This window comes from Scyliorhinus torazame, chromosome 5 (genome assembly GCF_047496885.1).
Source record: "Scyliorhinus torazame isolate Kashiwa2021f chromosome 5, sScyTor2.1, whole genome shotgun sequence".
In the NCBI taxonomy this organism is placed as follows: Eukaryota; Metazoa; Chordata; class Chondrichthyes; order Carcharhiniformes; family Scyliorhinidae; genus Scyliorhinus; species Scyliorhinus torazame.
The window spans coordinates 320,320,302-320,347,813 of record NC_092711.1 but is presented as its reverse complement, the minus strand read 5'-3'; the positions used below and the strand labels follow the sequence as shown (position 1 = coordinate 320,347,813).

The following is a 27,512-nucleotide window of genomic DNA, read 5'->3' as shown; positions in this document are numbered from 1 at the left end:
TCTGCATCCACAATCGAACGGGAAGGCTGAAAAGGGTGTCCACATCGCAAAGCGGCTCCTGTGCAAGGCGGCTGATGCCGGATCGGACTTTAACCTTGCCTTGCTGGCCTATCGATCGGCCCCGTTATCCACGGGCCTCTCGCCAGCGCAGCTACTAATGGGTCGCTCCCTCAGGACGACGGTACCTTCCGTCCTGGCACCGACAACAGACCATGAGGCGGTTCTTCGGGACATGCAACTGCAGCGTGATCGCCAGAAAGGTCGGTACGACACACGAGCGACGGACCTGCCCCCCCTGTCCTCCGGAGACAAAGTACGCGTCCATCAACCGTATGGTGGCTGGTCAGCACCGGCCGAAGTCCTCCGACAAGTGGCTCCCCGCTCGTTCCTGGTTCGCATGCCGGATGGTTCCGTGCGTCGCCGCAATCGGCGCGCCCTTCGCCGACTTCCACGTTCACAGCCACACAACACGCCAGATCCTCAACAGGCTTCCGAGGATGACTTTGTGGAGCTGCCGCACATCACGCCCTTTCCATCGCCACCCATGGCCATGCCTGCACAGCAGCCGGTGGTTCTTGATCCACCCTTAAGGCGGTCAACCCGAATTCGTCGCAAACCCATTAGAATGGACTTATAATACAGTTCATATGTTTAATAAGTTGGACAATTTTACATGATAACCTGTTGTTGTTTATCGTTCCAGATGTCGTCTGACTGGACAACTGTTCAAAATTTTTTTTCTTCTTCTCTCGTTCGCATTTCTGTTATGTTATGGTACAACTGGATTCATGTGACGCACTCGACATCGCCCCATGTACATAGTTCCGTCATAGACACATGCTGCACACGACACACACACACTCTTAGATGCACTCACGTCACGATCATATTTATTACCACGTAGGCACATATCTTTGTAAAAAGGGGGGATGTCATGATATTCAAACACACACATCATGATGGACACACTAACAGGCAAATCAGAGTACACAACACCACAACCAATCACAGACAAGAACACCAACCACATAAAAAGCACGAGCACGACACCTGGAGGTCAGTAGGTCTGGGGAGAAGGAAGCATGAAAGAGCTGTTGAAACACCACAAGCAGGGAGCCCCCCACGTGCAGAGTGCAAAGACCAAGTTGTAAATAGCAAGTTTAAATAAACAAGTGTTGTACCATATGCAACTGTGTTGGCTCTTCTGTGTGTTAGAACACCCAACACCACAGTGTCTGCGATGGAAGGAGTGAATGTTGAACACGGCGGATGGGGTGTTAATCATGCAGGTTGCTTAGTCATGGATGGTGTTGACCTCCTTGAAGAGTGATGGGCAACCTGGGCGAGTGAGTGGGCCGCAAGAGGGTCCTCCTTCATCTCAGTGGGTCGCAAGATTGAAATCGGGCTTGGTCGCCAACCATGATCCCATGAATAAGATTCAATACATTTAATACACACCGAATATTTCATATCGAGTTATAGAAAATGCTTAACCATTTATATATGAATAGAACTATTGTCAACTTCAAATGTTTAAAAACAAAATAAATATTTACAATTTTGGACACAGAGGGAATGCACGGCTCTCACAGTCAATGTTGTGAGCAATTAGCACACACTTCATTTCCCTTGCTCTTGCTTTACGGGCGAATCACTTCAGTCATAGTGTAGGAAAAAACCTACAGGGACGGAAATCACTGGAATGTAGCAACTCTGCACGGGGACAATGATCAACAAAATGTCTCGTGGGCCGCACTCAGAACCCTGGTGGGCCGCAAGTGGCTCCTGGGCCCCAGGTTGCCCACCACTGTTCTTGAGCGTTATTGGAGCTGTGCTCATCGAGACAAGCGTACTATCACACTCCTGATTTTCAACCTATACTGATGGACAGCGTGTCATGAGGTGAGTTATTTGAAGAGTACCCAATTTCCCAATGGTTGTAGCAATCATGGTATTTACGTAGCAGGTCCTGTTGAGTTTCTAGTCAATACTGGCCCCCAGGGTGATTATGGTGGGGGATTTGATAATGGTAATTATATTATTATTTAAAACAGGTCCTGAAAGACTTGCTGCAAGTGAATTGGCCCCCGAGGCCGCACTCAGGAGGTGATCAGGACGCCATTTTTAAATGGTGTCCCACTCTCTCGACACCCCCTGCAACCCCGTATCTCCCCAAACACCCGAACTCACTGCAAGGGGATCATTAACCCCCCCCTCCCTCAGGCCCCAACTCTTGGCAATGCCAATGTGGAACCTGGGCACCTTGGCAGTCCCAACCTGGCAGTGCCCTTACCAACCTGAAGGCGTTACAATATCAGCCCTGTCTCAGTGATGGATCGTCACATTAACCCAACCAAACTAAACGGCATTGCACTGAGAGATTGTGACAAAACTTCCCCTATAATACCAACAGGAAATTCTTGAAATTCAAAGGTAGGATTCAGCCCCAAAGTGTGAAACCACTTTTTCTCTTCACAGATGTTGACTTTTCTCTTGTGCGGTTCTCGTGCTTTGTGGCAATCCCTCAGAATGACTTTGCGGTAATATGACAAAATCGTGAAGTATTTTTCTTCCATCACCTTTTTGACACCAATCATTCTGTATTTGTTGCTTCATCGTTGTTGCTATCAATCCATCTCCTTTTCGCCGTCTGTCAACCTGTGTGGAAGTTATTCTTCTCTTCCTGAAGTGCCCAGGATAGAGTTTTACCAAACCAGCGTGAGTGCCCAAGTGAGACAACGGGAAATTGTAACCAGCCGCAAGGAAGCTTTCTTTGCAAATCCATCACAACGTGAAATAGGGGCTGTTTAGCACAGGACTAAGTCGCTGGCTTTTAAAGCAGACCAAGGCAGGCCAGCAGCACAGTTCAATTCCCGTACCAGCCTCCCCGAACAGACGCTGGAATGTGGTGACTAGGGGTGTTTCACAGTAACTTCATTTGAAGCCTACTTGTGACAATAAGCGATTTTCATTTCATTCAAATAAGTTACAACTAATCCAAGTATAAAACACTTTGAAATCCCTCTTCCCAACCACAATGCTTTTACCCTGTCCTTTTGCCATAATCCTGGAACCCTCTCCAGATCTTAGACGTTGGGTCAGTGCCAAGCCACGAGCATCGATATTACCTTAATGCCCTGACAGCTCTGTGATCTGCTGTGAGACATGTTTGTTACATTAAGAGCAAGGCGGCTGCTAGTTGTGTCAGAGAGAACATCACGTCAGCTGTCGGACATCCTCTGCCTTCTGGGGATCAGAGACAGGTTTCTGCTGCAAACTAGACTTCAATCAGAATCTTAAACTCCCAGGACAGCCGCCACAATATCAGAAATCGGATTTTCCATTTGCGTGAGAATTGCGTCACAGACCATGAGACATAGGAGCAGAATTAGGCCATTCGGCCCATCGAGTCTGCTCCGCCATTCAATCATGGCTGATATTTTTCTCATCCCCATTCTCCTGCCTTCTCCCCATTACCCCTGATCCCCTTATTAATCAAAAACCTATCTATCTCTGTCTTAAAGACACTCAGTGATTTGGCCTCCACAGCCTTCTGCGGCAAAGAGTTCCACAGATTCACCACCCTCTGGCTGAAGAAATTCCTCCTCATCGCTGTTTTAAAGGATTTTTAAAAATTGCGACCAAAACATGGCCAAAGGACAGAGGCAGCTTCTTAGTCAGCACGCCAACCTGCCCAGGGGGTCCTTCCACAACAGCCATGGCTATCAGGCCAGAGCTTCCACCACTGACCATCCAGTCGAGGGACTACCGCTCCATTGTGGTGAGAGCTGCAGACTTTGAATGGCGACAATTTTAGAAATCTCTTCACAGAACTGTTGTATCATAATGTGCCATCTCTATCTCGCTCCCTCGATCTCTCTCCCTCTCTCCCTCTCCCCCTCTCTCCCTCTCCCTCCCCCTCCCTCCCTCTCCCTCCCCCTCTCCCTTTCTCCCTCCGCTCCTCTCTCCCTCTTTCTCTCCCTCCCTCTCCCTCCCTCTTTCCCTCTCTCTTTCTCTCCCTCTCCCTCTCCCTCTTTCTCTCCATCTCCCTCTCCCTCTCTCCCTCTCTCTCTCCCTCATTGGTAGCTCTCACCCCTGAGTGTGGGCGATGTGCCATTGCTGAAATGCCTCTTCTTGGTCAACACTCACCTCGGGAATCGAACACATGGAACCAGGGCCGGGAAATTCAGCTGATATCCAGGGGTGAGGCCCGGAATAGATATCCAGCCCATTGACGGAAAAGTGTTCAATCCACGTTACATTTAAACAAGCCAACCGCAAACAATTTTCAGCCTTATCACCTAATCTTTAATGTAGGAAGACATCCCAATTTAAAGATGACATGTATATATTTATATATAGCCACTCAGCAGGAATTAACTATCAATGAGTCCAATCCCTGTTCTTTCCTGATTGGCTTGTTTTCTCTCCCCCCCCCCTTCCAAGAAACCTTTGTGCGGGATTCTCCGCCTCCCAGCCACGCGATTCCTGGCGGTGGGGGGTAGCGTGCCGTTCGCTGGCGGCAAGGATCTCTGCTCCAATCGCTGTCAATGGGAACTACTATTGAAGCAACACCCCCCATGGCAGGGAGCCGTGGGCGGGGGCGGGGGTGCGTTGCCAGCGAATGGTCAGAGAATTCTGGGCGTTGTCTATGGTCTCTCTTCCTGGCAACAGTCTGAGATTAGCCCAGTTTGTTACAACCCTGACCCCAATATGTGACCCCAAAGATCAGCTCCCCACCTCTTTCGTGCCATCACTAAAACCGTCTATTTCCACCAGTGTAACATCACCCGTGTTTCAGCTCATCTGCTGCAGGAGCCCTCATCTCATTTACGCCTCTGTTACATCCCGTCTAAAGTCACAGCAACTGACTGTGTGAAAAAAAACATCTCGTCTCTGGTTCTTAAAACTGTGCCCTTTCGACCCGCCTGTCAGGGCAAACGGTTTCTCTTTATTTTATTTAGCAAAGCCCTTCATGATTTTGAAACCTTTTCTGTTCTAAGAACAATATCAGCTTCTCCAGTCTAACCACACAACTCAAGTCCTTTACCCCCGATATCATTCCAGTAAGTCTCCTCCGCACCCTTTCCGAGACCTGAAAGTTCTTCCTAAAGCTGGTGTCCAAAATTGGACACAAGGTGCGCGATTCTCCGAGCCCCGCGCCGGGCCGGAGAATCGCCACGACCGCGCCACGCCGCTCCGACGCCGGCGCCCGATTCTCCGAGGTGCGGAGAATCGCCGCCACTTGCGCCGCTGTGTTTGGCACGTCGCCGGTTGCAGGCCGCTGCACGAGGCCGGGTCGCCGATTCTCCGGGCCAGATGGGCCAAGCAGCCGCGCGGAAACGGCAGTCCCGCCGGCGCCTCTTCACCCCTGGTCGCTGCCGGCGGGAACTCTGCGCGAAGGGTCGGGGGGGGGGCGGCCTGTGGGGCGGGGGAAAGCGCTCCTTCACCGGGGGGGGGGGGGGGGGGGGCCTCCGATGGGGTCTGGCCCGCGATCGGGGCTCACCGATCGGTGGGCCGGCCTCTCTCCCCCGGGCCTACTTTCTTCCGCTTCCGACCCCAGTACCTCCGCGCCATGTTGCGTCGGGGCCGGAGCGTTGAAGAAGTCCCCCGCGCATGCGCGGGTTGGCACGGTGCCCACTTGGCGCCGGGAAGGGAGGCTGGGGCGGCGTGAACCACTCCAGCGTCGTGCTGGCCCCCTGTGCCCGTCGACGGCGCGTCTCCATTTTGGAGAATCGCCCCCAGGATTCCAACTGGGGCTGAACCAATGATTATTAAACATTTAGCGTAACATTCTTGTGGTGATATAACTGCTGCGTCTAACGGATCACTGCGACTGTTTCCGATTTGAGGAGAGTCGCAGTGGAAGTACCAGCCTCCTGACTATAAATATCATGAAGAAATATAGTATAGCGACAGGATCAACCAACCAACCCTTACACTGGAAATGACAGCATCACTGCGGACAGGTGTATTGTCTTAAAAATCTACATGTCCACTCAAACCCCATCGTGCCTCAGACTCCACAAGCTCGAGATTCATTAGACTTCCCACAAATCTAATACTAAACACCTGCCGCTCGACTTTATCCATTTTCAAATGTCAACGGAGTTGATCTTTGTCTCTCCAGTAACAAGATACACCTGTGTGGGCAGCAGATATTTATTTTCGTCAGCTGTTTAAATCAAGCTCTGAACCTATGTTCCTCAGTAATCTGCTGTAATGTTAGTTAAAGTACACATGCTCTCGGAGTTCCAGTGCGAAACAAACACGAATATACTGTGGCACAAGGCAGCGGTGCGATGGAACATTCCCCACTTGCCTGCAACTCCAACTCCAACTTGGACAACTCACTTGGAAAGGTATCGCCGTTCCTTCACTGTCACTGGGTCATAAAATCGGATCTTCCATGCAAAACACAGTGGGAGTATGCGCAAGGTCAATTAGACCATGATCATTTCAAGGGAAACTTGGGATGAGCAACCAGTGCTGGCCTTGCCATGACGTCTCTATCTCCAGCATGAATTAAACTATTCAAACAATTCACCACATTTCCTACAATCCAGCAGTGTTTCCAACGGATCTAGTTGGCTGTAAAGTGTGAGGGGACATCCTGAAGTCATGAAAGATGTTATATAAGATCATAACACATAGGAGCAGAATTAGGCCATTCGGCCCATCGAGTCTGCTCCGCCATTCAATCATGGCTGATATTTTTCTCATCCCCATTCTCCTGCCTTCTCCCCATAACTCCTGATCTCCTTATTAATCAAGCACCGATCTATCTCTGTCTTAAAGACACCCAGTGACGTGGCCTCCACAGCCTTCTGCGAAGAGTTCCACAGATTCACCACCCTCTGGCTGAAGAAATTCCTCCTCATCTCTGTTTTAAAGGAACGTCCCTTTAGTCTGAGATGGTGTCCTCTGGTTCTAGTTTTTCCTACAAGTGGAAACATCCTCTCCACGTCCACTCTATCCAGGCCTCGCAGTATCCTGTAAGTTTCAATAAGATCCCTCCTCATCCTTCTAAACTCCAACTAGTACAGACCCAGAGTCCTCAACCATTCCTCATACGACAAGTTCTTCATTCCAGGGATCATTCTTGTGAATCTCCTCTGGATCCTTTCCAAGGCCAGCACATCCTTCCTTAGATATAGGGCCCAGAACTGCTCACAATACTCCAAATGGGGTCTGACCAGAACCTTATACAGCCTCAGAAGTACATCCCTGGTCTTGTATTCTAGCCCTCTCGACATGAATGCTAACATTGCATTTGCCTTCCTAGCTGCCGACTGAACCTGCACGTTAACCTGAAGAGAATCATGAACAAGGACTCCCAAGATCCTTTGTGCTTCTGATTTCCTAAGCATATCCCCATTTAGAAAATAGTCTTTGCCTCCATTCCTCCTTCCAAAATGCATAACCTCACACTTTTCCACATTGTATTCTATCTGCCACTTCTTTGCCCACTCTCCTAGCTTGTCCCAATCTTTCTGCAACCCCCCATTCTTCCTCAATACTACCTGTCCCTCTGCATATTTTTGTATCATCTGCAAACTTAGCAACACTGCCTTCAGTTCCTTCTTCCAGATCATTAATGTGTATTGAGAAACGTTGTGGTCTCAGCACAGACCCCCGAGACACACCACTAGTCACCGGCTGCCCCACTCTCTGCCTTCTGCCAGTCAGCCAATTCTCTATCCATGCCAATATCTAACTCTTAACACCACGGGCTCTTAACTTATTTCACCGTCTCCTATGTGGCACCTTGTGAAAGTTCTTCTGGAAATCTAAATAGATCACGTCCACTGGTTCTCCTTGGTCTAACTTCCTTGTTACTTCCTCAATGAACTCTATTTGACCTCTCCTTGACAAAGCCGTGCTGACTCAGTCCTATTTAACCGTGCACTTCCAAGTACTCCACGATATCATCTTTAATAATGGACTCTAAAATCTTACCAATGACCGAAGTCAGGCTAACCGGCCTATAATTTCCCGTTTTCTGCTCCCTCCCTTCTTAAACAGCGGTGTGACAATAGTCACTTTCCAGTCCTCTGGGACGCTCCCTGCCTCCAGTGATTCCTGAAAGATCATCACCAATGCCTCCACAATCTCCTCAGCTATCTCAGATCCCTGGGGTGTAGTCCATCCGGACCAGGTGACTTATCCACCTTCAGACCTTTCAGTTTCACCAGAACCTTCTCCTTAGTGGTGGCCACTATACTCATCTCTGCCCCCTGATTCTCCTGGAGCTCTGGCATCCCACTGGTGTCTTCCACCGTGAAGACTGATGCAAAGTAACTATTCAGTTCGTCTGGCATTTCTTTGTTTCCAATTATTACTTCTCCAGCCACATTTTCCAGTGGTCCAATGTCTATTCTTACCCATCGCTTACCTTTTATAGATTGAAAAACAAACTCTTGCTGTCTTCCTTTATATTTCTAGCTAGCTTGCACTCATATTTCATCTTCTCCCCCCTTATTGTTTTTTTAGTTGTCCTCTGCTCACTTTTAAAGGCTTCCCACTAAAGGCCTCTGGCTTCCCACTAATCCTCGCCACTTTGTATGCTTTTTCTTTTGCTTTAATGCCGTCCTTGAGTTCCCTCGTCAGCCATGGATGCCTTGTCCTCCCTTAGCATGTTTCCTCCTCCTTGGGATGAATTTCTGTTGTGCCTCCCGAATAACTCCCAAATACACCTGCCATTGCTGTTCCACCATGTGTCCTTCTATGCTCCCCTTCCTGGAACAAATGGAAGTTCTTTTAGAATTACATCTAGCTCTTATTGAGGTCATTTGTGTTACAATGATTAATGTGGAGAATGCCCGATAGGAGGAAGGAAGGGAGATGAGGGATGTTGGAGGAGCCGTTGGGGAGAGAAGAAAGGCAAAGGCAGCAGGGAAGAAAGAACTTGCATTTATATAGCACCTCTCACAACCTCAGAAAATCTCAAAGCGCTTTACAGCCAATGAAGTACTTTTGAAGTGTAGTCACTGCTGTGATGTGGGAAACACAGTAACCCACTTATTCACAGTGCGATTCCGCAAACAGCAATGTGAGAATGACCGGATCATTTGTTTTTGTGATGTTGGTAGAGGGAAATTGGGCGAGACAGCAGGTAGAGCCCGACTGCTCTTCTTCCAAAATAATATCATGTGAACTTTTCCATTCACCCCAGAGGGCAGATGTCGCCTCAAGTTAACACCTAATCTGAAAGACAGCATCCTCAACACTGCAGCGTTCCCGCAGTGCTTCAATGGAACATAGACACATAGAAGATAAGAGCAGGAGGAGGCCTTTTGGCCCTTCGAGCCTGCTCCGCGATTACCACAACATGGGCGTCATTCTCCGACTCCCCCGCCGGGTCGGAGAATGGCCGCTGGCCGCCGTGAATCCCGCCCCCGCCCCCGCCGAAGTCTCCGGTACCGGAGATTGGGCGGGGGCGGGAATCGGGCCGCGCCGGTTAGCGGGCCCCCCCCGCTCAATTCTCCTGCCCGGATGGGCCGAAGTCCCGCCCAGAAATTGCCTGTCCCGCCGGCGTAAATTAAACCTGGTATTTACCGGCGGGACCAGGCGGCGTGGGCGGGGTCCTGGGGGGGGCACGGGGCGATCTGACCCCGGGGGGTGCCCCCACGGTGGCCTGGCCCGCAATCGGGGCCCACCGATCTGCGGGCGGGCCTGTGCCGTGGGGGCACTCTTTCCCTTCCGCCTCCGCCACGGTCTCCACCATGGCGGAGGCGGAAGAGACTCTCCCCACTGCGCATGCGCGGGAAACTGTCAGCGGCCGCTGACGCTCCCGCGCATGCGCCGGGAAACTGTCAGCGGCCGCTGACACTCCCGCGCATGCGCCACATTTCCGCGCCAGCTGGCGGGGCAACAAACGCCATTTCCGCCAGCTGGCGGGGCGGAAACCCCTCCGGCGTCAACCTAGCCCCTCAATGTTGGGGCTCGGCCCCCAAAGATGCGGAGCGTTCCGCACCTTTGGGGCGGCACGATGCCCGTCTGATTGGCGCCGATTTGGGCGCCAGTCGGCGGACATCGCGCCGTTGGGGAGAATTTCGCCCCATATGTCTTGATTTTTGTGTTCCAAGCTCTGAGCTGCCAGCACTGTCCCTTCCTCAACAATGTCTCTGTGATAGCAGTTAGATCATTCTCCCATACTCCTTAGCCGTAAGACTCATTGCATTAAAATAAATGCCATCAAGCCTTGCCATATTTCCTTTCCCTCAACATGTGTATCTTGGCTCTGCCTTCCAGCCTGACTCGGTTTCTCTTCCATATTTGGATGTGCATCACCCCTAATGTACCTCCACATTGTGACACATCCCTTTACCAAATTAGTTTAACACCCCCTCAACAGCACTAGAATACCCCCCCACTAGGATGTTGGTCCCATTCCAGTTCAGATGTATCCCGTCTGACCTGTACAAGTCCCAGCTTCCCCAGTGATCCTGGAAACTAAAGGCTTCCTTCCTACACCATCTCTTCCACCACACATCCGTCTGCTCTATCCTCCTATTCCTATTCTCACCAGCGAGTGGTGCTGGTTGTAATCCACAGAATACAACCTTTGAGGACCAGTTTCATAATCTGCTACCTAGCTTCCTAAATTCCTGTTGCAGGACCTCATCTCTCTTTCTACCTATGCCGTTGGTCACAGTGTGAACCACATCCTCTTTCTGGTTACCCTCCCCCCCTTCAGAATGTCCTGCAGCCTCACAGTACCAGGGACCCGGGTTCAATTCCAGCCTTGGGTGTGGGGCGACAATGTGGTGTTTGCACTTTCTCCCTGTGTCTGGGTGGGTTTCCTCTCACAGTCCAAAGATGTGCAGGTTAGGTGGATTGGTCATGCTAAATTGCCCATAGTGTCCAAAAGATTAGGTGGAGTGTTGGAGATAGAGCAGGGAAGTGTACCTTGGTGGGGTGCTTGTTCAGAAGGTTGGTGTAGACTTGATGGGCTGAATGGCCTCCTTTCCACTGTAGGGATTCTATGATTCATAACCAGTATTCATAGAATCCCTGAAGTGCAGAAGGAGGCCATTTGGCTCATCGGGGCACCACCTACCCTCTGAAAGAGCACCCTACCTAGTCCCATACCCCACACCATCCCCATAACCCCACTTAACCTTTGGACACTAAGGGCAATGCAGCATGGCTACTCCAGCTAACCTGCACATCTTTGGATTGTGGGAGGAAACCGGAGCACCCGGAGGAAACCCACGCAGACATGGGGAGAACGTGCAGACTCCGCACAGACAGTCACCCGAGGCCGGAATCGAACCCGGCTGCCTGGTATTGCGAATGCTAACCACTGTACCACCATGCTGCCCTTATTGGGGCCTTGTGGGGGGGGAGGGTTGGATATTTATCCACCAGCTTCATTTCAGTATAGACAGTGGACTGCAAGAACAAAATGGCCACTTCACTGCAGAGGTTGTTGGAATTGTTCCCGCCATGAGCTAATTAGCCAGTTGGCTCCGGGATGAGCAAGGTTGGGGGGGGGGGGCGGCGATGGTGTAACCAATTGCAGTCCACAGTATTTTTGTGAGAGGTTAACCATGTCAAATATGACATGAAAAATGGGACAACTTCCTGTTCGTCTTCACACAATGCTCTGGGATGTCAACAAGCAGACGTGGTAGCCTCTGAACACCTCGTGGAGATGTGGCACCTCCGGCAGTGCAGCACCCTCATCAGTGTGATCGGATGTCAGCCTGCATTTTGTGCTCAAATACAGAAGTGGGGCTTTGAACCTAAAACTTTCTGACTCAGGAAGTGAGAAATAGTTTGAGGGGCTGAGCCAAGAGTGTGCAGAACAAACCCAAACAACAAGGGCACCAGAATTTATTGGTGGCAAAGTAGGTGAGGTGGAATTCAAAATCTGCATCTACATTCTGATAACTTATTTTCTTCTTACTTTTCGACTGCTGAGCTGTGTTTACAATTGGTGTTTTTAGCGTAGCAAGCCAAGAGAGATGTGTCAATAATTCAGGATTTCTCAATGCCAACTCAGGTCACTATTGCAGGTATCTGATGGAAGATCTGCACAAGAGCTGATTTTCAGGTTTGATTGGTTATTAAAACGCAGAAATGATCTTCAGTACATTTTTATGGACTCTGGGATAGATGAACATATTTTTCCTGCGACTGTTACTTGGCTGAATAAAGGCCTCCCAGAGAATTAGTGTAATGTGTGTAAATGGGATCAGCACTTTATCAGAGATTATCAATCTTGTGTGTTAACTATCTCAATTTGTCCTGTTTATGTTAAGATGCATTTTCAACTTCTATAAAATTAGATTGCAATTGCTGCTGTAACTGCATTATTTGTAATGTGAATGGTGGTTTATTGTAGAAATAGATCAGCAAAATGGGAAATGGCAGGAGAGAAACAATCATCTTAAGACATGAATGGGAGAATAAGAAATATTGCAATTACAGTTTTGTAACTTCTGAAGTTCAGCCAATGGGAATTTTGATGACAGGTCACTGAGCTGAAACATGGGGCTGGATTCTCTGACTTTGAGGCCATGCCCCCATGCTGACGTGGGAACGGTGGCATTTTACGACAGAAAAACTGGCGTAAAACGGCCACCGATCATCCATTTGGCTGGGGGCTGGCAGGATGGCAGCTCTCGCTGCCGATACGGCCCGGGGAATTGCCAGGTCCATGGCAGGGCATGCGCACGGAGGCAGCTTTCAGCGGCAGCATCATGCAACATTGCGCTGGTCGCTCGCGGACCCGGTCTGCAAAGTAGTTCCCCCCCCTTTGGCCGGTCACGCGCCCCGCACCACCCCCAACAGCGCCCCAGCCCCTGGCCCGCGTACCAGCCCTCCCCCGACTGTGGCGGCGCTGAATGTGTCCGTAGCCGCCACGCCAAGTTGCCGACGGATGAGACCACTCGCGACCGACGCGATCGTTGGCCGCTGCCAACGGCCCCCGATCGGTGCGGCATAAACCCCGCCCCCGCCTGAAAACCGCGCCGGAGAATACGGCAGCCGGCGTCGGAGTGGTAGGGCGGGATTCACGCCGCCCCCCAGGGATTCTCCGACCCAGCGGGGGGTCGGAGAATCCCGCCCATGGTGTATTACACCAAACTGTCTTCTGAAACTACCTTTAACAGCACAGAAATAGAGCTTACAATTACAATCAGAGATCCTGGTGCGATCTCTCAGCCCGGGGCCGGGCCGGAGAATCCCCGTGACCGGCACGAATTGCGCCACGCCGCCCCGACGCCGACATGTGATTCTCCACAGTTGCAGTTATCAGCTCTCCGTCCAAGAAAAGGAAAGACTCTTGAGACCCGATAAATGTTGTTAAAATGGGTTGGGCAAGGTACACTTGAATAATGTTTTCACTCCTGGCAAAATTCCAACCCAGTGGGTATAAACACAAGGTAGTTGCCAAATATATCCACTGGGGGAATGAGAAGACATTTCAGTGAGTGGTCGGTGTGTGGAATGCACTCGCCCAGAAGCTGCTCGAGGCTAATCACTTTGGTGCCTTCAATAAGGAACTGGATGAATACTTGAGAGGAAAGAGGACGGAAAGAAATTCTGAAAGGTTGAGATGAAAAGTGAAGAGAAATGTTTGGGGTGTAAACACCAGAACCGATTGGTTTTGTCCAGTTGAGGCTTGTTTCAATGTTGTATATTTCATGTATCCTCCTGATCTCCGGTTTCCTCCCACAAGTCCCGAAAGACGTGCTGTTAGATGAATTGGACATTCTGAATTCTCCCTCTGTGTATCCGAACAGGCGCCGGAGTGTGGCGACTTGGGGCTTTTCACAGTAACTTCATTACAGTGTTAATGTAAGCCTACTTGTGACAATAATAAAGATTATTATTATTATTTAAAGATCCCATTATCAGTGAATGAAATAATCATTTAAATAATTCTTCTCTAATGAACTATTGTGTTAGATTTCCTTCAGAAATAATGCCTGGAATTGAACCGTGTCCCCGGGAAAGGAGCGCTCTCTCATGGCCAGAGTCTAAGGGAGTGAATGTGAACCATGTCCCCGGGAAAGGAGGAAGCACCTAAAAGGAAAGAAAAACTTAATGTTTCTGTAGAGCCTTTCTCAACCTCAGGATGTGGCAAAGTGTTTTACAGCCAATAGCCCACATTTGAAATGCAGTCACTGGTGTAATAATGTAGGAACCCCAAACAGCAATGAGATGGTGACCAAGTATCTGTTTTAGCAATGTTAATTCAGGGATAAATACTAGTCAGGGCACTGGAGAAAACTACTCTTCTTTGAAATAATGCCGCAGGACTATTATATCCACTGGAGAGGGCAGAGAGAGAGAGAGCCTCAGCTGACCATCTGATCAGAAAGATGCAGATCCTCCCACAAGTCCCGAAAGCCGTGCTGTTGGGTGAATTGGACATTCTGAATTCTCCCTCTGTGTACCCAAACAGGCGCCGGAATGTGGCGACTAGAGTATTTTCACAGTAACTTCATTGCAGTGTTAATGTAAGCCTACTTGTGACAATAATAAAGATTATTATTATTATTACTGTTCCTCACAGCGCCTGGAGCCCAGGATCGATTCCGGCTTGGGTCACTGTCTGTGTGAAGTTTGTACTTTCTCCCCGTGTGTGCGCGGGTTTCCTCCGGGTGCTCCAGTTTCCTCCCACCGTCCAAAGATGGGCAGGTTAGGTGGATTGGCCATGATCAATTGTCCATTAGTGTTCTAGGGTGCGCAGGCTAGGGTAAGGGGTTATTGGGATAGGGTGAGCTCGGGTGAAGTGCTCTGTCAGAGGGTGGGTGCAGATTCAATGGGCGGAGTGGCCTCCTACTGCACTGTGGGAATTCTCTTCCACGTACAAAAATGATTGAGATATACAAAGGGAGAATCGGATGCGAAACACACTGCTAATGTTCTCATTCTAACACTCGATATTGGCACATGTCACTGTTTGCCTCGAACGAATGCGGAATAGAAATTATAGGTCACCTCAGAAAGAAAGGTACTTGGAGAAGCACTTAACTGCTCTAAGTATGTGTTAGGTTCAGTTCTGTTGCAACACCAAAATGTGTTCATCATTTTACTGTCTCACTCTGTCTGCAAAATGTCCAAATATTCCTTGAAGTTTACCCTGGCAAACATTGTTGTTTATCTTGGTGTTTACTGACTCCCACTTGCACTTGGCCTGTGTGACCTTAAACCAAGACCCAGTCCACCCTCTCGGATGAAAGTAAAAGATCTCATTGTCACTACTTCCAGCAAGAGAAACCTCCTCAGTCACCAGCTCCGTCAGCCAAATTCACTAAAGCTGAATGCTTTAGTTTAGCACACTGGACTAAATCACTGGCTTTTAAAGCAGACCAAGGCAGGCCAGCAGCACGGTTCAATTTCCGTATCAGCCTCCCCGAACAGGCGCCGGAATGTGGCGACTAGGGGCTTTTCACAGTAACTTCATTTGAAGCCTACTTGTGACAATAAGCGATTTTCATTTCGTGCCCGATCATTATCACATTCATCTTTACATGGGATCGTTACATAGAATATCCAACACACAAACAGGCCTGTTGTCCCATCTAGTCTTCGCTAATGTTGATGTACAATTACCATCACGTTCAGTCAAATGCCTGGCGCTAAGAATTAGCCTTGAAATGATTGGTTAAAAACCTGTTCAATGTTCCTCATCTGTATTTTGTTGGGTTTTGTCTGTATGAAATCAACAGCACAAAGCAGGCCATTCAGTCCAGCAGGTCTGTGCTGATGTTTGTCCTTCCACAGAGCGCTCAAAATCACCATATCCTTCTTCTCCCTCTGTGTGCCCGAACAAGCGCCGGAATGTGGCAACTAGGGGCTTTTCACAGTAACTTCATTGGAGTGTTAATGTAAGTCTACTTGTGACAATAAAAATGTATTTACTTATTTTATTTATTTATTCCTTTCTCAGTCATTGCTTCTCCTTAAATGCATCTGCATTATTCACCTCCACCACTCCATATGGCTGAGAGTTTCACATTCTCATTGCTTTCTGGGTCAAGAAATATATTTCTGTTAGTCGTTTAGCAGTACAGAACTCGGATATCGCTGGAAAGAAAACACACGTCCGAACTTGGGGATTTCTTTGCTCCAATATCTGGAGTGGGACTTGGTTCTACAACTTTCTGATTCTGAAGCAAGAGTCTTAGCAACTGAGCCACTGCATAAAATAATGAAGTGTTTAGGCTATGGCCATGTGGATGGATTATTTGAATTAGGTCGGAAAGAACAAGAGGACATGCACATAATTTATATCGGCAAGGAACTAGGTTAGATGCCAGAAGGTTTTTCTTTGCACAGAGCATCACAAGCCATTGGGATAAGTTTCCAGTTTGTGAATGGAATGTCTCCGTGTTGCTAAGTAGCTGGACAACTTAATGGGCTGCTATTGAATATCGCAACGTACAAAAAAAGTAGGTGCGATATTGGAGGATATGTCTCATGGTCACAGTATGAGTCTCGGTGCTCGTACTGATTGCTCTCTGGGGTTGGAAAAGAATTTCCCAGATTAATTTTCCTCTTGAATCGCCCAAGGGTTGTCCTGTGCCATATTTTTGCCTCTCTTGGGAGGTTGAAAAGTCATTGGCAAATAGGGTTAAGGAAAATCCCAAGGCTTTTTACACTTACATAAAAAGCAAGAGGGTAGCCAGGGAAAGGGTTGGCCCACTGAAGGATAGGCAAGGGAATCTATGTGTGGAGCCAGAGGAAATGGGCGAGGTACTAAATGAATACTTTGCATCAGTATTCACCAAAGAGAAGGAATTGGTAGATGTTGAGTCTGGAGAAGGGGGTGTAGATAGCCTGGGTCACATTGTGATCCAAAAAGACGAGGTGTTGGGTGTCTTAAAAAATATTAAGGTAGATAAGTCCCCAGGGCCGGATGGGATCTACCCCAGAATACTGAAGGAGGCTGGAGACGAAATTGCTGAGGCCTTGACAGAAATCTTTGGATCCTCGCTGTCTTCAGGGGATGTCCCGGAGGACTGGAGAATAGCCAATGTTGTTCCTCTGTTTAAGAAGGGTGGCAGGGATAATCCCGGGAACTACAGGCCGGTGAGCCTTACTTCAGTGGTAGGGAAATTACTGGAGAGAATTCTTCGAGACAGGATCTACTCCCATTTGGAAGCAAATGGACGTATTAGTGAGAGGCAGCACGGTTTTGTGAAGGGGAGGTCGTGTCTCACTAACTTGATAGAGTTTTTCGAGGAGGTCACTAAGATGATTGATGCAGGTAGGGCAGTAGATGTTGTCTATATGGACTTCAGTAAGGCCTTTGACAAGGTCCCTCATGGTAGACTAGTACAAAAGGTGAAGTCACACGGGATCAGGGGTGAACTGGCAAGGTGGATACAGAACTGGCTAGGCCATAGAAGGCAGAGGGTAGCAATGGAGGGATGCTTTTCTAATTGGAGGGCTGTGACCAGTGGTGTTCCACAGGGATCAGTGCTGGGACCTTTGCTCTTTGTAGTATATATAAATGATTTGGAGGAAAATGTAACTGGTCTGATTAGTAAGTTTGCAGACGACACAAAGGTTGGTGGAATTGCGGATAGCGATGAGGACTGTCTGAGGATACAGCAGGATTTAGATTGTCTGGAGACTTGGGCGGAGAGATGGCAGATGGAGTTTAACCTGGACAAATGTGAGGTAATGCATTTTGGAAGGGCTAATGCAGGTAGGGAATATACAGTGAATGGTAGAACCCTCAAGAGTATTGAAAGTCAAAGAGATCTAGGAGTACAGGTCCACAGATCACTGAAAGGGGCTACACAGGTGGAGAAGGTAGTCAAGAAGGCATACGGCATGCTTGCCTTCATTGGCCGGGGCATTGAGTATAAGAATTGGCAAGTCATGTTGCAGCTGTATAGAACCTTAGTTAGGCCACACTTGGAGTATAGTGTTCAATTCTGGTCGCCACACTACCAGAAGGATGTGGAGGCTTTAGAGAGGGTGCAGAAGAGATTTACCAGAATGTTGCCTGGTATGGAGGGCATAAGCTATGAGGAGCGATTGAATAAACTCGGTTTGTTCTCACTGGAACGAAGGAGGTTGAGGGGCGACCTGATAGAGGTATACAAAATTATGAGGGGCATAGACAGAGTGGATAGTCAGAGGCTTTTCCCCAGGGTAGAGGGGTCAATTACTAGGGGGCATAGGTTTAAGGTGAGAGGGGCAAAGTTTAGAGTAGATGTACGAGGCAAGTTTTTTACGCAGAGGGTAGTGGGTGCCTGGAACTCACTACCGGAGGAGGTAGTGGAGGCAGGGACGATAGGGACATTTAAGGGGCATCTTGACAAATATATGAATAGGATGGGAATAGAAGGATACGGACCCAGGAAGTGTAGAAGATTGTAGTTTAGTCGGGCAGTATGGTCGGCACGGGCTTGGAGGGCCGAAGGGCCTGTTCCTGTGCTGTACATTTCTTTGTTCTTTGTTCTTTTTGTTTGTTACACCATGGGGCGATGTTGCGAAGCATGATAACTAGCTGCACCATGACTGAATGGGACAGGCCCAACAGGCAGTTGATCTTTCCCAGTTCTTAATTTCCAAATGTTCATTCCAAAGTGCAGTCGAGGAACAACCATATGTGACCGAAAATGTAATTGTCGACTTTCTGTGTCTAACAAATGACAACTGTGAATGGCTGAAATGAGTAATTAAGAATAAATGATTGCAGGTGCATTTTCCAACCTTATCCAGATGATCAGTAAATTCATACTCAAGAGGTTCTAGACCAAAATGCTTAAATGACTAAAACAGACATTTTACAAAGTAACTTAACTGAAACTAAGGGTGTGATTCTGTGATCCTGAGGCTAAGTGTTGACGCCGTCGGAAACACCGTCGTGTTTCTCGCCGGTGTCAACATGGCCTCAGGCTCAGCAATTCTGGCCCCTGCAGGGGGCCAGCACCGCAGTGGAGCAGTTCCCGCCACTCCAGCTGCTGATCCCGGTGCGAACTGGGTGCCACGGGATCCGCACATGCGCAGTGGCGCCAACTCTGCGGCGTGGCGAAATTCGCGCCGGTCACGGGGATTCTCCGGCCCGGCCCCAGGCTGAGAGAATCACGCCCTAATTATCTGATAAGTTAACCCTTTGAGGATTTCAGTAAAGCTAATGGAACTCAGGAAATCCCCAAACACTTCACAGCCAAAGAAGTGCACCTGTTGTAAAGCAGGAAATGCAGCAGCCAATTTGTACACAGCACGATCCCACACACAACAATGTGTTCAGGAGCAGATAATATGTAACATTTCTCAATAATGTTGGATGAAGCATTGGCCAAGACACTGGGGAGAATTCCCTCTGCTCCTCTTCAAAGTAATGGCAGGGGATCTTAGATCTGGCTGAGATGGGATTGATGTTTGACTATCCATTCAAAAGAAGGCATCACCAACAGTGCAGCACCTCCTCAGCACCGGCACTGCGGTGTCAGCCTGGCGTTTGTGCTCATGTCCCTGGAGTGCGGCCGGAACCCAGAAACTTTGAATTCAAAAGGTGGGAATGCTGCCTGCTGAAGACGTGACTGGGACAAGAGTGAATTGGCGAAATTGGGAATAACTTTAACTTTTGATGATAATGACAACCAAGCGATATTGGATCAGTCACCTGTTATTTCAATGCTGATGTGGTCTTTGGGGATTTTAACATAATAAACACAGCAATCATTAATCAGAGCACACAGCACAAATATAAAAATATTATAAGTATTTTCACCAGTTGAACAGATTGGTGTTGTCACGATGAAAAAACACTGTTTCAACAATCTTCTCAATCCTCCCCTCCAGTATAATATTGAATGCAGCTGTGTCAAACACAATGCTAATGACAGTCATCACTACATGTAATATATAGCTTTTGGACAACAGGTAGTCTTCACAAGGTGCTGCGAGGCTAACAATTACCTTGTATCTGCACTATTATGAATGTTTTAGCCAGAAAAGAGCAGCTGGTTCCTGACTTCCGAGAACGGTATTAATTTACAGTTCTGACAAACAGTCTGACCCGAACACATTAACCCGCCTTTATCTACTGACGTTGACATTTCTGCTGCCTGCTTCCAGCAATTTAGGAACATAGAAATATATGAACAAGAGGAGGCAATTCTGCCTCTCGAGTTTGTTCTGCCATTGAATGAGATCATGACTGATCTGAGGCTCAATGCCCCAGATCCCTAAATAACTTTGGAGAACAAAAATCTATCAAGTTCAGATGTAGAATTAATAATGAATGTAGCATAAATTGCCAATTGCAAAGAGAATTCCAATGCTCTACCACCCTTAGTGTATAGAAATGTTTCCTAATTTCACCCCTGAATAATCCTGCTCTAATTATTTGACCATGCTCCATAGTCCTAGACTCTTCAAACAGCAGATATGCTTTCTCTCTCTGTAACCTAGCTCTGTCCCTTAAAATCTTCAAAACTGCAGTCAAATCCAGCCTTAACATTCTAAATTCCAGGATGTACAACCCCAGCTTGTGTCATCTCTTTTCATAACTTAACCCTTGAAATCCAGGTATCCTTCTGCTAAATCTACACTGCACTCCCCCCCCCCCCCACCCCCAAAGGTCAACATATCCATCCCAGAACTGTTCACAGGTGTGATCCAATCACTTTTATACAATTCTACTAGTTACATTTCTGCACTGGTAATCCTTCTGGATCAATAATCCAAGAAAACATGAGTTCAAACCCACCGCGACCTGAAAATCTGGAAATAAAGTAAATTAGTCAACAAAGAAGTGATCGAATTGCTGTAATAATGTAATTGGTTCATAAATGTTGTTTAGAGAAGAAAACCCCCAATGTCCTTACTCAGCCTAGAATCTCAGAACCGTCCTTTGATAGAGTCAGCGAGTCACAATTATGTCACATCACATGAATTGAAGCAGTTCAAGGAGGAGGTCCACGACCACCCCCTCGGGGCAACTAGGGCATGAACAATAAATACTAGCATTGCATGTGGTGCCCACGGGTCACATATGAGTTATACATGATCAGCCTCGAACCTCCCTCTCATCCCTCCTTCCATCACAATCTCGATCAGCAGCTACCCAGGAAGCCCACTTTCTCCACATCTTCAAAATTTGGCATTCCAAAACACCTCTGCCTCTTTCTGCTCTGCTTATCTTTCCCATCACTTCGGAGCTGACAGACTTTCCCCACCTCTTGCTACATGCTCTGCACCTTCCTGTGATGCTAATCCTTGGCACCTTCTGAAAAAACGACTGGGATGTGAGTGGTCACCACAAGAATATAGGAAGTTGGTAGAAGTGTCCAAGGATTCTCGGTATCCATGAAGAGAACAGATACGGTAACAAATAAAAGCAAAAAACTGCGGATGCTGGAAATCCAAAATAAAAGCAGAAAGTGCTGGATAAACTCAGCAGGTCTGGCAGCACCTGTGGAGAGGGAAACAAGAGTTAACATTCCGAGCCTGGCTGGTTTAGCACAGGGCTAAAGAGCTGGCTTTTAAAGCAGACCAAGGCAGGCCAGCAGCACGGTTCAATTCCCATACCAGCCTCCCCGAACAGGCGCCAGAATGTGGCAACTAGGGGCTTTTCACAGTAACTTCATTTGAAGTTACTTGTGACAATAAGCGATTTTCATTTCATTTTTCATTTCATTTCTTCTAATTAAAGAGTTGGGTGTAGGTCCACACCTGAAATGTTAATTTATTTGTTGCTTGCACATACGTTGCCTGACCTCCTGGGTGCACCCAACACCTTAACTTGGCAAGTTGTGCAAAGATTCTTTCTATTCTTTGAGAAGTAAACCCTGGGCTGTTGTGATCTGAAATGCACCCGAGTTGGGTAAATACTTGAAAAGGCAGGGCATTGAAGAGAGCAGAGGAGTGGGACCAATTGAAGAGCTTTTTCCAGGAGCTCACATAGTTGCAATGAGTCAAGTACCTGGTGCGGTGGCCAAGAGGAAAGGCGTTGGTCTCGTAAACCAAAAATTGCGAGTTTGAATCTCGCCCGTGCCTCAGTATGTTTGCTAGACTCCAACCTTCCTTTGTACTGAACCATTCAAAGTTGTCTGTACGCTTTGTCCCCTCCACCAAACGACCACAACATGGTTCTGATTTATGAGGGGCTGGTTTAGTACAGTGGTCTAAATAGATTATCATAGAATTTACAGTGCAGAAGGAGGCCATTCAGCCCATCGAGTCTGCACCGGCTCTTGGAAAGAGCACCCTACCCAAGGTCAACACCTCCACCCCATCCCCAGAACCCAGTAACCCCACCCAACACTAAGGGCAATTTTGGACACTAAGGGCAATTTATCATGGCCAATCCACCTAACCTGCACATCTTTGGACTGTGGGAGGAAACCGGAGCACCCGAGGAAACCCACGCACACACGGGAGGATGTGCAGACTCCGCACAGACAGTCACCCAAGCCGGAATTGAACCTGGGACCCTGGAGCTGTAAAGCAATTGTGCTATCCACAATGCTACCGTGCTGCCCACAATAGCTGGATTGCAATGCAGAACAATGCCAGCAGCGCGGGTTCAATTCCGATACAGGCCTCCCTGAACAGGCGCCAGAATGTGGTGACTAGGGGCTTTTCACAGTAACTTCATTGAAGCCTACTTGTGACAATAAATTATTATTATTATTATTAAAGGCCTCCTTATCATTCTTCAATTTCACCTTTAATACTTCAAACAAAATCAAACACAGGTAGTTTTAGGAAACTGAAGCACCTTAGATACAACCTTTGAAACTCTTCACAATTTCAGAAGATCACTAAAGTGAAATGGATGTGATGACATTAAAGTTGAAACCAATTAGAATATTTACAACAACTTGGATTTATATAGCACCTTTAACCAAGCAAAGTATTCCAAGGAGCTCACAAGTGTGTACTCAAACCAAATTTGCCACCCAGACCTATGATGATATAAATTAAATTAGATGGTCAAAACTTGGTCAAAGAGGTAGGCTTTAAGAAGCGTCATGAAGACAAAAAGACATGTAGCTGGGCAGTGAGTTTTCTTGTGGGAATTCAAGAGTTTAACACAACTGATGGCACGGCCAGCAATAGTGATTGAAATGAAAGACATAAAGAGGTCAGAATTAGAGGAGTGCAGGGATCGGGGACAGTCGGAGAGCTGGAAAGCGTTCAAGAGAGAGGGAGGGAGAGTGGAGTTCCCAGAAACTCCCCCCCCTCCCCCCCCCGGTATGCTCCCTCTATATCTGCATGGAGCAAGAAACCTCACCCAAACCCTGAGCCTCAACATCCCACTCGGCCCAATGAAGCAGAATCTGAAGCGAGACTCAAATTCCACCTCACCCACTGCTGCTCTGTCTCGCCCCAGGGACGAAGGACAATATTACCCAAAATATGCTGAACATTCTCAAGTCAGTTAGCTTACAATTAACGTTTACATGACACAAAGAGAGGATAACTAGGAGAGAGAGAAAAGAGAGTGCTAGGACAGAAAAGAGGAGATGTTTGGGGCGAGGGAGGAAACAAATGAAACAAAATGAAAATCGCTTATTGTCACAAGTAGGCTTCAAATGAAGTTACTGTGAAAAGCCCCTCGTCGCCATATTCGGCGCCTGTTCGGGGAGGCCAGTACGGGAATATAAAAGGAGAATATACAAAGAGAAAAGAAAGAGAAGCATATAAACAGTGAGAGCCCAATCAAACTGTCGTAAATATTGTGGAATGGCTGAGAAAGCCTTATTTTTATCTCTCTATAAACAGTCTGTGCTATCTAAGATGCATTTGATTGGAGCAGATGATGATTGCGGTAGACGCAACAGAAAGAAGATGGGACAATGTGTATTTATGGATGAGTTTACACTGCCAGTCAGGGAAAGTCTTACTAAGAATAGCTTCACTGACTGTGTCTAAGACATGCACGCAATTTGTTTTATTGATCACTGAAGAATTGACCTGGAGAAAATCTGTTAATGAAAGAGAAATAAACAAGGATTCACATGAACACTTACATGCTATGCGCTGTTACTGGTTCAAATTTTAATAATATATGTAAATGAACAAAAGAGCACAATTCCTTCGCACGGAAACCTCTTTGCAATCAATGGTGTGTGTATCAATCTTATGATGCATAAGTGTTGGTGTTGAAAATTCACACTGACTGTTTCTCGAAAATTCCAACTGAAGGATAAACTGTTCATAACAATGGTTGGAAGTTGTTTTTTTGTACTCTACATGGTATGCACTTAACACGAGCTTAGATATAACCAGGAGCAATGTACAAATGCTTAAACAATCACAAATTCCCGTCACCACTTTTCTAACAGACCCATTCTATAACCTACCATCACTCACCGCTTTAGTTGTTTTACCAATGAAGTTTGTTCTCAGCTTTGCAACAGTTTATTTTGTACAATATTAACAATTGTGTCATTATATTTGTTTGCAAGACTCCATAAATCTGATTGTGTATCTCAGCTTCAACTCAGTCCATCAGTGCCCTCGAGGGATCAATAGCAGTCTGGGTTGGCCAAACTGGCTTCAGTTGGACAATTGGGTGATTGCGAGACAATGAGTACAGTTTTAATCCCACTGTTCTGTTCTGCAATTACGTCTGACTGTTGCAGACCAATTATTAAATTCATTTACAAACTGTTGTCAATACAGCCTTCACCGCCACCTGACTGAACTCCAGGGAAGTTCGGTGTGAGATCCCAGTCTGGTGGGGGGCACAGTATTCCTGACTGCATTGATACTGCCAATGCCCTCCAGCTGTGATATGGGCTTGAAGCAGGACAGTCCTGTCACTTGTTTGTTTGGGGCTCAGAGGTTTCTTGAGAACTATTGCGGGTGATTATACAGGTTTTGGCCAGAAGAAATCTCCCTGGACTTAACCTCCCAGAGAGTTCCAAAGAGGGATTGCAGCTGTACAGTAAATGGTGGGTGAGTTTAAAAGGCAGGATTGAAGGTTGCAACATGGCCCTCGCCACATTCAGCACTTTGTAAACCAGGTAAATGTACAGGAAGCCCAGTCCCCAGCTCCTGTGCGACCCTCTAGCACGCACATTTACATTTATGGAGTCAGATTAACGAATCTGGATTTACAGCCGCTGGAACAGTGGCTTACATAGAACATAGAACAATACAGCGCAGTACAGGCCCTTCGGCCCACGGTGTTGCACCGAAACAAAAGCCATCTAACTTGACGCTGGTTATATCTGCAAACATGAAATGAACAACCAATTGGGGGAGATGGGGGTTAAATGCACCACCAAGGAGAGAGCATGGGTCACAGTCTCTTTTCAAGCCTTGTTGGCCGTAAGAGGAAGCAGGAAAAACTTGAAGGGAAAGTATTTTCCTGGCAGTGCTGAATCTTTTTAAACAGCATTGTGTTGGAGTTAGATCCAGCGCCTGGTTCCTGCGGCAACTCACCTCGGACACATTCCCGGGAAATCCTGCATCCCAACCCTTGGGCTGTTCTCACGGGTAGATTTGCCCAGTTCTCCTCGCTGTGTCTCAGTCTCTATATAACCCCGGTCACCAGAGCAGTCCTGCCTGTCAGGATGCTCAACAAAGGCTGAGCGAGAAACCAACCGGGAGGGTCTCAGACTGGGGGGCGCCCCTGGACCCGAATAGAAAGGTTGTGGACCTCGTCCCCTGTCTGACAGCAACCCCACCACCCACCCACACACACATACACACACAGACGGCCCCCCAAAGCCCCCCCCCCCCCCCCCACCAGCCAGCACCCCCCTCCCCCCCCCCCCCCACAGCCAGCCCAACCCCACACACAGCCTGTATCCCCTTCACCCCCCCCCCCCCAGACAGGCCCCCCTCACCACCACCCCCCCCCTCCCCCACAGCCAGCCACCCCAGGGAGAGCAGCCCCCCCCCAGAGGGAGCAGACAATCCCGCATTCCCCCCAGGCTCCTGCTTACCTTCGGCCGCATTCTTATCTTCCTTTGGTTTGGTCACTTTTCCGCTCATAGATCCCAGTTTGGATGTGATTTCCTAAAACAGCTTCGGAAGAGGGATCGAGGCAAATCAGGAAAATCCCAGGCGGTGCGGGCTGCTGAGAGGAGGCTTCAAATAGCCCTGGGTCCGGAAGCGATGAGTCTCTGTGTCTGTGTCCCTGTGTGTGTCTCTGTGTCCCTCTCTGTCTGTCTCTGTGTCTCTGCCGCCGCTGCTATCGGGGAGACCTGTCGGGAAGAGAGAGCAGAACAATAGCTGTGTTGTGAATCACACATCCCTCCCTCTCTCCCTCCCTCTCTCCTCCTCCATCCCCCTTCTCTCTCCCTCCCTCTCTCCCTCCCTCCCTCCCTCCTCCTCCATCCCCCTTCTCTCTCCCTCCCTCCTCTCTCCTCCTCCATCCCCCTTCTCTCTCCCTCCCTCCCTCTTTCCCTCCTCCCTCCTCCTCCTCCCTCCTCCTCCATCCCTCTCTCCCTCCCTCCTCCTCCATCCCCCCTCTCTCTCCCTCCCTCCCTCCCTCTCTCCCTCCTCCTCCCTCCTCCTCCATCCCTCATTCCCTCCCTCCCTCCTCCTCCCTCCCTCCCTCCTCCTCCACCCCCCTCTCCCTCCCTCCCTCTCTCTCCCTACTCCCTCCCTCCCTCCATCCCCCTTCTCTCTCCCTCCCTCCCTCCCTCCTCTTCCCTCCCTCCCTCCCTCCTCTTCCCTCCCTCCCTCCCTCCTCCCTCCCTCCCTCCTCCTCTGTCCCTCCCTCCCTCTCTCCCTCCCTCTCTCCCCCCTCCTCCATCCCCCTCTCTCCCTCCCTCCCTCCCTCTCCCCCTCCCTCCTCCTCCCTCCCCCTCTCTCCCCCCCTCTCCCTCCCTCCTCCTCCATCCCCGTCTCTCTCCCTCCTCCCTCCTGCTCCATCCCTCTCTCCCTCCCTCCCTCCCTCCCTCCTCCTCCCTCCCCCTCTCCCTCCCTCCCTCCCTCTCCCTCCCTCTCCCTCCCTCCTCCTCCATCCACCCTCCCTCGCTCCCTCTCCCCCTCCCTCTCCCTCCCTCCCTCTCTCCCACCCTCCTTCCCCATCCCCCCTCCCTCCCTCCTCCTCCCCTTCCCTCCCAGTCTCCCTCCCTCTCCATCCCCCTCTCTCTCCCTCCTCCCCATCCCCCCCTCCCTCCCTCCTCCTCCATCCCTCCCTCTCCCCCTCCCTTCTCCCTCCCATTCTCCCTCCCCGCCTCCTCCATCCCTCCCTCTCCCTCCCACCCTCACCGCCTCCTTCCCTCTCCCTCCTCCACTCCTCCCTCCTCCTCCCCCTCCGTCCCTCCCTCCCTCTCCCTCCCTACCCCCACCCTCTCTCCCTCTCCCTCCCTCCTTCACCCAGCACTTCCTATCCCCTCAACACCAAGCCCACCCCGTCCACTCCAACTCACACTCGGTGCTGCTGCCAGCCGCAGCCACTCCCCAATGGGCCCCCGACACACATCCAAACCATCCCAGAGCCAATCACTCCCCAGCAGCTCCGCTCCACCCAGCAGCCTCCCCCCACCCCAGCAGCCTCCCCCACCCCAGCAGCCTCCCCCCACCCCAGCACCCTCTCCCCCCCCTCCACTCCAGCA

The 27,512-nt window shown here is 49.0% G+C and overlaps 1 protein-coding gene across 3 annotated transcripts in view; it reads right to left on the bottom strand.

Annotated features, from left to right (window-relative positions):
* Nucleotides 1–27,512, bottom strand: part of LOC140421317 (fibroblast growth factor 13-like) — an 818,086-nt gene that overhangs the window by 774,157 nt on the left and 16,417 nt on the right. For all 3 annotated transcript variants that reach the window (XM_072505962.1, XM_072505965.1, XM_072505963.1), the window contains exon 2: nucleotides 25,890–26,150. In XM_072505962.1, coding sequence (XP_072362063.1) covers nucleotides 25,890–25,938 — 49 coding nt within the window. In that variant the 5' untranslated portion in view covers nucleotides 25,939–26,150. The remainder of the gene's footprint in view (nucleotides 1–25,889; nucleotides 26,151–27,512) is intronic.